Source organism: Saccostrea cucullata, unplaced genomic scaffold (assembly GCF_032062105.1).
Source record: "Saccostrea cucullata isolate Sc308-1 unplaced genomic scaffold, CSIRO_AGI_Scuc_v1 ctg287, whole genome shotgun sequence".
Lineage (NCBI taxonomy): Eukaryota > Metazoa > Mollusca > Bivalvia > Ostreida > Ostreidae > Saccostrea > Saccostrea cuccullata.
This window is the reverse complement of record NW_026930709.1, coordinates 203,734-218,107: the sequence shown is the minus strand read 5'-3', so window position 1 is coordinate 218,107 and position 14,374 is coordinate 203,734. Positions and strand designations below refer to the sequence as shown.

At 29.4% G+C, this 14,374-nt stretch overlaps 3 protein-coding genes across 3 annotated transcripts; 2 read left to right on the top strand and 1 right to left on the bottom strand.

The window, feature by feature from the left end:
* The first annotated feature begins 3,567 nt into the window (after positions 1-3,567).
* Positions 3,568-4,876, top strand: LOC134229769 (uncharacterized). Its single transcript, XM_062711564.1, has 5 exons — positions 3,568-3,701; positions 3,832-4,054; positions 4,436-4,570; positions 4,676-4,759; positions 4,856-4,876. Exons 1-5 carry the CDS (start codon positions 3,568-3,570, stop codon positions 4,874-4,876), a joined length of 597 nt encoding a protein of 198 aa, XP_062567548.1.
* On the top strand, positions 4,865-7,489 carry LOC134229741 (uncharacterized). Its single transcript, XM_062711527.1, has 6 exons — positions 4,865-5,036; positions 5,162-5,238; positions 5,350-5,473; positions 5,629-6,301; positions 6,410-6,737; positions 6,847-7,489. Exons 1-6 carry the CDS (start codon positions 4,894-4,896, stop codon positions 7,188-7,190), a joined length of 1,689 nt encoding a protein of 562 aa, XP_062567511.1. The 5' UTR covers positions 4,865-4,893; the 3' UTR covers positions 7,191-7,489.
* Positions 7,490-12,732: 5,243 nt separating this feature from the next.
* LOC134229752 (TM2 domain-containing protein CG11103-like) lies at positions 12,733-14,341 on the bottom strand. Its single transcript, XM_062711539.1, has 4 exons — positions 14,082-14,341; positions 13,911-13,998; positions 13,473-13,588; positions 12,733-13,027 (listed from the first exon to the last, which is right to left on the bottom strand). Exons 1-4 carry the CDS (start codon positions 14,228-14,230, stop codon positions 12,814-12,816), a joined length of 567 nt encoding a protein of 188 aa, XP_062567523.1. The 5' UTR covers positions 14,231-14,341; the 3' UTR covers positions 12,733-12,813.
* Between the last annotated feature and the right edge of the window lie 33 nt (positions 14,342-14,374).

Below are 14,374 nucleotides of genomic sequence, written 5' to 3'. Positions count from 1 at the left end.
TGATCTCCCTGTCCAGTCCCTGTCGTCCCCTGTCGTTGTCCCTGCCTTCCCTGTCTACTCCCTGTCGTCCCCTGACATTTATTTTGGCCAAGAAAAGGAGTTTAAAAAATATTTTTGTTGCATTTAAGAGTGAAAAATAATATAGTCTTGAAAACTTTAAGTTTTTTTTTTTTTTTTGAAAATATAGACTTAGTAAAAAGTTAACACATTTTTAAATGCCTTAACAAAATCCCCTGTAATTTAGTTTCTATTACTTGTATCAATGTGATTATTTTAGTGTGGTAGCATTTCGGGGGAGAAGGACAGAGAATTGCATCATTATAAAGAAGCAATAAATTAGCAATTTATTTCATCTTGTGATGCTAGACGGCTTATACATTGTACTTTATGGACCTTTTATATATATTTATAACTTTTTCATTTTTTATTTGATCTACTTTGAAACATCTTTGAGCGTAATAACTGTCTTTGTAAAAGAACTAGATTTAAACATTTGAGAATACATTATCAAATCCATGCATGGGATATTTTTGTTTTACCAAAGAATTAAAAAATTAATTGAAAGGAATGATATATGAATGTATTAATAAAATAAAAGTCTATTTAATAAATAAAAATTATTAAATAAACTAAAGATATATTTTATTCATTTATTTTCTTATGTGAATAAATCTACAACTCGACTGAATTAAGAATGAATGAATAAATAGATAAATAAATAAATAAATAATGAGAATTATATAAATTTATTCATTTATTTTTTATTTTTTTAATTTATCGCTCATTTATATCCCCCAAAATTTGATTTATTAGTTTTATTTTATTTATTTGCTAAAATATGCTATAAAGTATTTTATTAGCATATTTAAACGACTTTTTATTACTTAAAGTCCATGATGGATATCAAAATAATCGTCTCATTATGCACAATATTAATCCGTCAATTAGATTTTTGATACTTTGTTTTGATTAAAAAATCGGTTTTCAAAACCCTAACACGGTTCTGAAACAACATCAAAGCCACTGATGTTTACCAGTAATTAACTCGGGGTACACAGCCATGACACCTATTTTTTTTTTCACTGACCGCTATACCTTGTTTATATTGTGACAGGACAACCGTGTGTAGTTTGCAGTGGTTTGAAATAACATTTTCTCTTTGTATGAGAACTCATTTTTTTTCAATCAAAACAAAATAAAAGTATCAAATAAGCTATTGACGGGTAAAGATTGTGCATAATGAGACGATTATTTTGATATCCATCATGGAAGTAAAATAATTAAAAGCAGATTTAATATGCTTCAAGAATACTTTGAAACACATTTTTGCGTAAATAGTTTTACATAAAATAAGCCAAACAAAATTCCATTTTCGGGTATTTGATTATTTAATTTGTTTGTATTTTCAATTTTAAAAATAAAAAAAGATTGTTTTTATCATAATTAAATACATGCAGTTAATAAGTTTATTTATTTTCTTTTTGTTTACTAACTATTCAAAATCAATTATTGTATTGATTTTAAAAAATTAATTATTCTAAAATGCACCAATACCCCCTGCTGTCTCTCTCTTTTTTCTTTCTTTTTTTTTCTTTTTTTTATTATATTATTTCTTTTTTTTTTTTTTTTTTTGAACAAATGGTACAAAGTCAAACCAGTACTTAACGAATAAAACAGATTACAGCGAAATAAATTCATAGTAAATAAATAAAGTAAAGTAAATGAATAATAAAAAAAAATATTAATAAAATATTAATCTATTTATTTTTGAAATTGAAAATACAACAAATTAATGAATCATTTTTATCTGCAAGAAATTGTGTTTCTTTAGTTTTATTTTATATAAACACTTGCATCCGTAGATGTTCTACAAAGTATTTTATTAGCGTATTAAAACGACTTTTTATCATTTTAAATACATGATAGATATCAAAATAATCGTCTCATTATGCACAATATTAATCCGTCAATTAGATTTTTGATACTTTGTTTTGATTAAAAAATCGGTTTTCAAAACCCTAACACATTTCTAAACAACATCAAAGCCATTGATGTTTACCAGTAATTAACTCGGGGTACACAGCCATGACACCTATTATCTTTTTCACTGACCGTTATACCTTGTTTATATTGTGGCAGGACGACCGTGTGTAGTTTGCAGCGGTTTGAAATAACATTTTCTCTTTGTATGAAAACTCAATTTTTTTTTCAATCAAAACAAAATAAAAGTATCAAAGAAGATATTGACGTGTAAAGATTGTGCATAATGAGACGATTATTTTGATATCCATCATGGAAGTAAAATAATTAAAAGCAGATTTAATATGCTTCAAAAATACTTTGACACATATTTTTGCGTAAATAGTTTTACATAAAATAAGCCAAAAAAATTCCATTTTCGGGTATTTGATTATTTAGTTTGCTTGTATCGTCAATTTTAAAGATAAAAACATTGTTTTTATCATGATTAAGTACATGCAGTTAATAAGTTTTTTTTTTTATTTACTAAGTATTTAAAATCAATTAATGATTTGGTTTTAAACACTAAAACATTCCAAGATGCACCAATACCCCCTGCTGACTTTGTTTCTTACAAATGGTACAAAGTCAAACCAGTATTTAATGAATAAAGCAGATTACAGCGAAATAAATACATAGTAAATAAATAAAAAAAAATAAAAAAAAAATAATAAAATAAATATAAATAAAAACAATTTATTTATTTATATTTGAAATTAAAAAAAAAAAACAAATTAGTCAATTATTTATATCCGCAAGAAATTGTATTTCTGTAGAGTTTTATTTTATTCATGTTTTATTCATTTAACAATGGAGTGACTTTCTACCTTTTGTAAAAATAAAAAAAAAGAAAAGAAAAAAAAAAGTAGGGGCACTGCGCACTTTGGAATATTTTAGTTTTTTTTTTTAAATCAATACAATAATTGATTAGTAAAAAAAAATAAACTTATTAACTGCATGTATTTAATCATTATAAAAACAATGTTTTTATTTTTTAAATTGACGATACAAGCAAACTAAATAATCATATACCCGAAAATGGGATTTGTTTCGCATATTCTATGTAAACTGATTAACAATGAATATGTATCAAAGTATTTTTGAAGCATATTTAAACTACTTTTAATTATTTTTCTTCCATGATGGATATCAAAATAAACGTCTCATTATGCACAATCTTTACCCCTCAATAGTTTTTTTTGATACTTTTATTTTGTTTTGATTGAAAAAATCAGTTCTCATACAAAGAGAAAATGTTATTTCAAACAGCTGCAAACTATACACGGTCGTCCTGTCACAACATAAACAAGGTATAGCGGTCAGTGAAAAAGATAATAGGTGTCATTACCGTGAACCCCGAGTTAAGGACGCTCTAAACACTGCACTGCCTAAAGAGTCTTCCGGTAGCTTCGGTATTTTTTGGAGCTTGGAGTGATCCGCCCTTCGTATTTATTCGGGAAAAAAAATTCCGTCAATACTCTAAAAATATAAAATGAATTACTCCCCTTTCCGCTCTCTAGGATAAAAAGGTAGGAAAAGAGTGGCAACATGACAGACAGCATGTCCACTAATTTGACATGTTTGAGAAAACGCTATAAAAGCGGAAGATTTCGCCCCAAAATAAAGTCTGCTCCAATTCCTACATCTGAAGCAATTGAAAGAAAAACATTAGAGGACTCCAGGTAACTGCACGATAGTCATTTTAATTCTAAAAACGGCTTTCGGAAACTTGAGAAAAAAAACATCATGTCTTTAGAAGTAATAGAATATTTTGTTCAATGTTGTAATTATATTTATCGAAATTTTGTTAAGGATGGATCATGATTATTCAAAACCCCCAAATCATGGTAAAAATATTATGAGTACCAGCATTGACGAGGGTTGGTCGGAATATGATGAAGAGGACGAGGATGAATTAGATACATCCGATGAAGATTACAGAGGCAACGATAGAAACGACGATCCGCCCGACGAAACTAATGAGGAAGACACTTTGCACCCAGATGTTTCAAAGAATTTACTTGACTGGCATGAGGTATTTCTAAATGAAAACCTTACATATTAGTTCTTTAGACAATAACTGTGTTACTACTCTTTTGCAGGACAAATTAATCAAGTTAATAACGTATGGAAAAGTTTTTGTTGATAGATATTAAATTATGTATATTTAACAATTGCTTCTAGGTCACATTTCACTAAAGAAATTTCCTGCAAAAGAATAGTACAACAGTTATTTTGAAAGGGTCTCTGTTACTTTTTTCAAGGCTTTCTGCAAGCTACAAGTTTAACACAGAATGTGCACAAAACATGTAGAATGCAAAAATGAACTTTAGTTTTCATCAATTCCATTTTCTTTTACGTATTGATATTTTTTATATCAATTTTACTTTGAAACAAATACATGTATCATACAAAGGGTCGTCGAGTGGTTGAGCTTGGTGTGCTAGCAGCACAGCTACAGAAAGGATGCAAGAAATGTGGGACTGTATTACATCTGTGTGATTGTTTTCAAGAGAGGCATTATGGCCTTGGAAGTATTTTGTACATAAAGGTAAATGTCAAATACATCATCATCAACATAAACAATTATAATAAAAGAACCTAATTTTGTAAGTAATCGCCATGACTCATATGAAATATTTCATTAATTTTGTAGTGTACTATATGCAGTTTTATTTCAAACATCCCCACTGGAAAGCGGCATGAAAAAAACATTTGGGATGTGAACACTAAGCTTGGTGCAGGTAATTTCAGAAAAATTTGCAATATGATTTAATAATGCAGCATATTTGATAGTGAATAATATTTTATTTTCAATTCATTCTGTGTCTTGTAGGTATTACCAGCAGTGGAATAGGGTTTTCTAATTTACAAATGTTATTTGCATCATTGAATATCCCTGGTGTAGCGGCTGGAACAGTCAAGAAAAGAGACAGAGAAGCAGGAAAGGCTATTGAATCTGTTGCCAAAAAAAGTTGCACTGAGGCTCTTGATGAAGAAATAAAAATGAATGATGGGTAAATTTTATGGAATTAAATTTTATGAAAAAAATATACCAAGCATCATGATCTCAACATCCTTTTGTCTTTCTTATTTCTCCTATGACAGTGTAGTTTTTTATATACATGTATATATTTTTTAGGAAAGTTGAAATAAGAGTTGCGGCTGATGCTGGATGGCAAACAAGATCTAGTGGAAGGAAATATAACAGCTATTCAGGTATGCAGTGCACTCAAGAAGAAACTTTGAGAAAAAAAAATATTTTTGTAAATAAAACTTATTTATGAGGTGATTATGAATATATCTCTTTTTATTTTTTTTTAACCACAGGTCACAGTTCACTTATAGGTGATAAATCTGGGAAAATAGTGCGGTATGATTATAGATGCAGAAAATGCAGACTTTGTGAAAATGCAAAAAGAAAAGGCATTCAGCCCATTGACCATGACTGCAGGTAAGAAGTTGATAAGTATCAAATGTATAATAATATATAAAAATGAATATGTAAAGTAAAAAAAAAATCAATATTTATTGAAGGTCACTGCAAATTAATACAGTGTCTATATTTATTTTTTTTTTACATGCTTATTTTTATATTTTAATTTCCAGGAAGAATTGGGATGGCTCGGCCAAAGCTATGGAGCCTGACATGATAGTGGGGATGTTGAAAGACTTAGAAAAAGATCATATCCATCCACATGAATTAGTAATGGATGATGACAGTACGACAATCTCACGTGCAAGAAAAGAGTGTGAGCAAAGTATTACAAAATTCAGTGACAGAAATCACCTGAAGAAAACATTTTCAAACAAACTGTATGATTTGCAAAGATTCAAAAAGTATCGACAACTTAGAGGAAAAACTATGACACATCTAAAGAAATGCTTTTCTTATGTTCTTGCCCAGAACCAGAAGAAACCTGAAGAGTTGAAAAAATCCTTGTTGTGTATTATTCCTCATATGTATGGAGACCATCTGGCATGCCCTTCATGGTGTAAATATAAGCGGAATCCAGCAAGTTACCTTCCACAGAATCTTCCATACAGCAGGTATCTAACATGTCCAGAGTTGAAAAAGGACTTGGAAGCCATTATTCAGACGTATGCACAGCAAGCTGATAAACTATCTGATCTTGGATCAACACAAGCATGCGAAAGTTTTAATCACATCGTTGCATCAAAAAATCCAAAGAGCCTCTTTCTGTCAGGATCAGAAAGTACAAGTTTCAGAATCGCTGCAGCTGTTGCACAGAAAAACATTGGAAAGTCTTATATACAAGAAGTAAGTATATTTGATAATCAAAAAAATTATGCATTATAAAATAATCATATACATGTATTCTCATTTCATGTGAAGGAGTAATGATTATGTTTACATGTATATTTACAGGTCAATGATGAACTGAATATGTCTCCTGGAGCCTATACAGAAAAGGCGGTTGAAAAGATGGACAGAAAAAGAAAGTTACAGAAGATAAGACAGAGTAGTGCAGAGTACAAGAAAAGGAGATGCCAAATTAGGAAATCCTCAAGTCAAGATCAGGGTTGTAAAGAAGTGCGTGAAGGAAAAACATATGAAACGTCGGTTGGACTAGAGAAAATGGATGAGGAGCAGGACATCAATTCCATTCCAAGTGCCACTGTTGAACCAGAGAGAATACCACTAAGAAATACTGATAGCACATTTGTTTACTTTGACCTAGAAACAACAGGTTTAGGTAAAGTTTTATATATAGATATATATACACATGTATTTCCATGAGACATTGATATATAGATATATACATTTTTTTTCTAGAGATACATTGTCTCAGATTTGTCTTACAGGTTCATCAGCAGAAATATTGGAAATAGGAGCTGCAAGAGGACAGGATATATTTCAAAAATACATAAAACCCAATGGTACAATATCTGCAAATGCAACTTGTGTGACTGGTCTCCATATGAAAAACCATGAACTTTACTACAGGGATCAAAAACTTGCAACAACAGACTTGAAATCAGCACTCCAAAAGTTTTCAGAGTGGTTATCGGACTCGAATTCTAACATTCTTGTAAGCCACAATGGATTACGGTTTGACTTTCCTTTATTTATTCAAAACATTACGTCACAAAATATTGTGATGAATACATGCATTGCCGGCTTTATCGACACTTTGGAGGTTTTTTAAAAATTCTGATTTAAAGACACAAACTGGCAGTTTTTCTCAGGAGTCTCTTATGAGAGATGCAGGAATCCAGTCAACAGGGGTTTCTCATTGTGCTCTAACTGATGCTATGGACCTACAAAATTTAGTGAACTTTCATAACATTCCTTTCAACACTCTGTTGAGTCAAAGTGTCATGTACAATTATGTTTTACAGCATCTAAAGTTTTCTTCAGTAAAGAATGACAATTTGAAATCTCTTGACGTCTTAGTCCATGGAAAAGTGATAACAGAATTTATGGCAAATAAAATTGCAAAATCTGGTTTGAATTTGAATTATATTAAACTAGCACACACAAGAAATGGTGAAGATGGAGTAAAAAACTTGTTTCAAGAAATTGTAAATGGTAAAGCAAGAGTTACAAAGTGTAAGAAAATAATCAACTCGGTGTCCAATTATTTGTCAAGTCAGTTGTAAAGAGTTACTTCCCTTTGTTTTTATAATTGTAAAGTTATATGTTATTTTATTTTTTATCTCTCTTATAAACCTGGCTCCACCATGTAAGATATGAATTTTTGTGCACCAAATAGCAAAACCTTTATTTAGATTTGTAGAAAAATTCAAAAATTCCATATATACAAAAAATATCTGTGATTATCCTTACATTTTTTGTAATCTTTTGTAAAAAATGTCAAAATATTTCTGAACTGTTGGGGTCATTCTATGTATTTAATTTTTTTTGTATGTTGGTTTATGTAACAATGATATAAGACTTCAAGAAATTTTGGAGAAAATTATTTGTGTAAAAAATAAAAAAAATTTCACTTTCCTACATATTCCCTTATTTCTATCATTTTTATTTTATTAAAAATGGTGGCATCCATGTATGAAAATATTTTTAAAAAATCATTTATGAACTCAGTTATAAAATATATTTCTATTAAGTCCTAAATTGTCCTGATTGTCAGTGTTTAGAGCTCCCTTAATTACTTGTAAACATCAATGGCTTTGATGTTGTTTCAGAACCGTGTTAGGGTTTTGAAAACTGATATTTTCAATCTAATCAATGTATCAAAAATCAAATTGACAGATTAATATTGTGCATAATAAGCTGATTATTTTGATATCCATCATGTACTGAAAATAATAAAATGTCGTTTTAATACGCTAATAAAATACTTTGTAGCACATCTACGGATGCAATTGTTTATATAATTTTAAAGTAAAACTAAAGAAACACAATTTCTTGCAGATTGAATGATTCATTAATTTGTACCATTTTCAATTTCAAAAATAAAGAAATAGATTGATATTTAATTAATATTTTTTTTATTTTTCATGTATTTTATTTTTTTTAATTTACTATGAATTTATTTCGCTGCAATCTGTTTTATTCGTTAAATACTTGTTTGACTTTTTAAAAGAAAAAAAAAGAGAGAGACAGCAGGGGGTATTGGTGCATTTTAGGATAATTAAGTTTTTAAAATAAATACAATAATCGATTTTAAATAGTTAGTAAATAAAAAAAAAAAACCAAAATAAATAAATAAACTTATTAACTGCATGTATTTATTTATTATAAAAACAATCTTTTTTATTTTTAAAATTGACAAGACAAACAAATTAAATAACAAACAACCGAAATGGGATTTTTTGGGGGGGCTAATTTTATATAAAACTATTTACGCAAAAATATGTGTCAAAGTATTTTTGAAGCATATTAAATCTGCTTTTAATTATTTTACTTCCATGATGGATATCAAAATAATCGTCTCATTATGCACAATCCTTAGCCGTCAATAGCTTCTTTGATACTTTTATTTTGTTTTGATTGAAAAAAAAATTAAGTTCTCATACAAAGAGAAAATGTTATTTCAAACAGTTGCAAACTGTACACGGTCACTCTGAACACAACATAAACAAGGTATAGCGGTCAGCGAGAAAGACAATAGGTGTCATGACTGTGTACCCCGAGTTAATTACTGGTAAACAATAATGGCTTTGATGTTGTTTCAGAACCGTGTTAGGGTTTTGAAAACCGATTTTTTCAATCTAAACAAAGTATCAAAAATCAAATTGACAGATTAATATTGTGCATAATGAGACGATTATTTTGATATCCATCATGTATTTAAAATAATAAAAAGTGGCTTTACTACGCTTATAAAATACTTTGTAGAACATCTACGGATGCAAGTGTTTATATAAAATAAAACTAAAGAAACACAATTTCTCGCAGATAAAAATGATTCATTAATTTGTTGTATTTTCAATTTCAAAAATGAATAGATTAATATTTTATTAATATTTTTTTTATTATTCATTTATTTTATTTTATCTATTTACTATGAATTTATTTAGCTGAAATCTGTTTATTCGTTAAGCACTGGTTTGACTTTGTACCATTTGTTAAAAAAAAATAATATAAAAAAAAAAAAGAAAGAAAAAAGAGACAAACAGCAGGGGTTATTGGTGCATTTTGGAATAATTGATTTTTTTAAAATCAATACAATTATTGATTTTAAGTAGTTAGTAAATAAAAACAAATAAACTTATTAACTGCATGTACTTAATCATGATAAAAACAATGTTTTTATCTTTATAATTAACGATACAAGCAAACTAAATAATCAAATACCTGAAAATGGTTTCTTTTGGCTTATTTTATGTAAAACTATTTACGCAAAAATATGTGTCAAAGTATTTTTGAAGCATATTAAATCTGCTTTTAATTATTTTACTTCCATGATGGATATCAAAATAATCGTCTCATTATGCACAATCTTTACCCGTCAATAGCTTCTCTGATACTTTTATTTTGTTTTGATTGAAAAAAAAAATTGAGTTTTCATACAAAGAGAAAATGTTATATCAAACCGCTACAAACTACACACGGTCGTCCTGCCACAATATAAACAAGGTATAACGGTCAGTGAAAAAGATAATAGGTGTCATGGCTGTGTACCCCGAGTTAATTACTGGTATACATCAATGGCTTTGATGTTGTTTAGAAATGTGTTAACCTGGTTTTGAAAACCGATTTTTTAATCAAAACAAAGTATCAAAAATCTAATTGACGGATTAATATTGTGCATAATGAGACGATTATTTTGATATCCATCATGGACTTTAAGTAATAAAAAGTCGTTTTAATACGCTAATAAAATACTTTGTAGAACATCAACGGATGCAAGTGTTTATATAAAATAAAACTAAAGAAACACAATTTCTTGCAGATAAAAATGATTAATTAATTTGTTCTATTTTCAATTTCAAAATTAAATAGATTAATATTTTATTAATATTTTTTTTATTATTCATTTACTTTACTTTATTTATTTAATATGAATTTATTTCGCTGTAATCTGTTTTATTCGTTAAGTACTGGTTTGACTTTTTACCATTTGTTCAAAAAAAAAAATAATAATAATATAAAAAAAAAAGAAAAGAAAGAAAAAATAAAGAGATAGCAGGGAGCATTGGTGCATTTTAGAATAATTAATTTTTTAAAATCAAAACAATAATTGATTTTGAATAGTTAGTAAACAAAAAAGAAAAAAAAATATTAACTGCATGTATTTATTTATGATAAAAACAATCTTTTTTATTTTTAAAATTGACAATACATACAAATTAAATAATCAAATACCCGAAAATGGAATTTTGTTTGGCTTATTTTATGTAAAACTATTTACGCAAAAAATGTGTGTCAAAGTATTCTTGAAGCATATTAAATCTGCTTTTAATTATTTTACTTCCATGATGGATATCAAAATAATCGTCTCATCATGCACAATCTTTACCCGTCAATAGTTTCTTTAATACTTTTATTTTGTTTTGATTGAAAAAAAAAAATTAAGTTCTCATACAAAGAGAAAATGTTATTTCAAACCGCTGCAAACTACACACGCTCGTCCTGTCACAATATAAACAAGGTATAGTGGTCAGTGAAAAAAAAATAATAGGTGTCATGACTGTGTACCCCGAGTTAATTACTGGTAAACATCAGTGGCTTTGATGTTGTTTCAGAACCGTGTTAGGGTTTTGAAAACCGATTTTTTAATCAAAACAAAGTATCAAAAATCTAATTGACGGATTAATATTGTGCATAATGAGACGATTATTTTGATATCCATCATGGACTTTAAGTAATAAAAAGTCGTTTAAATATGCTAATAAAATACTTTGTAGGATATTTTAGCAAATAAATAAAATAAAACTAATAAATCAAATTCTGGGGGATATAAATGAGCGATAAATTAAAAAAATAAAAAATAAATGAATAAATTTATATAATTCTCATTATTTATTTATTTATTTATCTATTTATTTATTCATTGTTGTAGATTTATTCACATAAGAAAATAAATGAATAAAATATATCTTTAGTTTATTTAATAATTTTTATTTATTAAATAGACTTTTATTTTATTAATACATTCATATATCATTCCTTTCAATTAATTTTTTAATTCTTTGGTAAAACAAAAATATCCCATGCATGGATTTGATAATGTATTCTCAAATGTTTAAATCTAGTTCTTTTACAAAGACAGTTATTACGCTCAAAGATGTTTCAAAGTAGATCAAATAAAAAATGAAAAAGTTATAAATATATATAAAAGGTCCATAAAGTACAATGTATAAGCCGTCTAACATCACAAGATGAAATAAATTGCTAATTTATTTCTTCTTTATAATGATGCAATTCTCTGTCCTTCTCCCCCGAAATGCTACCACACTAAAATAATCACATTGATACAAGTAATAGAAACTAAATTACAGGGGATTTTGTTAAGGCATTTAAAAATGTGTTAACTTTTTACTAAGTCTATATTTTCAAAAAAAAAAAAACTTAAATTTTTCAAGACTATATTATTTTTCACTCTTAAATGCAACAAAAATATTTTTTAAACTCCTTTTCTTGGCCAAAATAAATGTCAGGGGACGACAGGGAGTAGACAGGGAAGGCAGGGACAACGACAGGGGACGACAGGGACTGGACAGGGAGATCAGAGAATGTCAGGGGACGACAGGGAGTAGACAGGGAGGGCAGGGACAACGACAGGGGACGACAGGGACTGGACAGGGAGAGCAGGGACAACGACAGGGGATCATAGGAGAAAGTCAGGGAGAGACAGGAAAATGTCAGGGACTGACAGGGGGACAACAGGGGATTTTTTGGAATCTAAGGGGATATTTAATTCAGTAGTGAAGGCTGTAATTATTGATATCCAAAGGAATGTCTTGTCATAAGCAATAAACCTATGAAGTACTAACTGTTCAAAAGTTGGTCAAACTCCAAATTCAAGATCAAGAGGTCAAATGGTGGTACTCAAAAAGGGTTTCATCACAAGGAATACACCTTTGAAATTAAAAGCCATAGACCCACCCATTCAAAAGTTATGGTCATGGTTAAAGTTTCTACCGACAAACAGGTTAACAGACAAACAGATTAACAGACAAACAGACAGACAGATGGAGAGAGCAAAAACTATATACCCCTGAATCTTCAATTAGGCCTACGTGGGCATAAAAACATCATGCATTAATGAAAACTTAAATAAAAAATATACTGCATTATTTATATGAATATTTACAATGTGCTGGTACAAATGAGATCATGCTTTATAATTAATTGACAACTCAGTAATAAGGGACCCAGTTACTGCCGTCATCGGGGGTCAACATCCCATTGACCAGGAGGACTATGTCCACAATCCACCAGATCCCCACTCCTCCCAGGGTCAGTAGTTTACCCACCGCTGTGCCTGTGTGTCCCAGGCAGAATCGGTCCATACCCAGAAATCCCAGCAGCACTGAATAGATGAGGGTGGTCACAAAATAGTGTCCATTATATCTGTCAAACAATGGAACATTGTGATACTATTTATAACATCAGCAAAATGAACACTTGACATATACTGAGAGAGAGACCATCATCTGCATTTGTAGCTTAATTAAATAAAAAATTAGAGGTAATGGTCTATATTCAAGCTCACCTGTACATAATCTCAGCGAGATGGGTAGAGAACTAAAATTTGGTTCTGACGTCTACTAGATGTCAGACCAAAATTTTAGTCTCTACCCATCTCGCTGAGATTAACCTGTACAGAAAAGATTCTTAATACTAGTATAATATTAAGGGTAGTGGTAGCAACATGTACATGACAGAAGGTAAAAAATAGTAGTTGCAAAATATAATATACTACTTTTTTCTTTCATGCACAAGTGACCTACATGTGTGCAGGATATAAAGGAAAATACTGCACTGTATGTTTCACAAAAATATTTATAATACTTACTTGATGCATGGAAAGCCCTCTTTTATGAAGGTTCTGTTTCCATAACAATCAATTCCCTGTAGAACTGAACACACCACTCCTGTATACTCAATATCCTCATGTCTCTGACCTCCATACTAAACAAGCATTAATAATTTGTCAATCGCAAACAGAATACTGTAGATGGTATCTGTTTTGAAAATTTAAAGACCAAGTTGATGAGGAAGATGGTACAATATTTGAGAACACTGGCAACATGTACATTAACAGTATCTTATTCTTTTTACTATGCAAAAGACGAAACAATCTGATTAAAATCAGATCCTTTGATCCACTCCCATAGATCGCTACACAAGGGCCAGATCCTTGTGTAGCTATTTAAATGAAGGGATCAAAGGATCTGATTTTAATTAGATTAAGATGAAATAGAGAATCTACTAACTATTTTTAATAGCTCACCTTTAAACATCCATGCCCAAGCTCTTTCTGTCTGGTATCATTTCCATTCAAATCAAGAGGCTCAGAACAGTTAAGGAATTCCATAGGTCTAAGAAAATTCAAATTATATTTCAGTTGTATCTCTATATAGACTTTATCTGACAAATATTAGAATTAGAATCAAATACTCACAAGTATTTACAGTGAACCAAAGGTCCATGGGGAACGTATTCCGACTTGCATGTACCATTGTAGCACCCTTGTTCATCACAGTGTATCACAAACGGGAGAAAGAATAGAATTACCAATGAGACTTTAATTAAATTTCTCATTTTGTCCATATTTTATGTCTTTTTAGCATTTTCCAAAACGTCAAATCTTCCTGTCAACATTTTAATCAAGAGTTCAAATGTTCTGTCTGAGCCCAGCAATTTTTGACGTGACTTTAAACGTTTTCAGGACCTTACAACAAACTGTACTCGGAA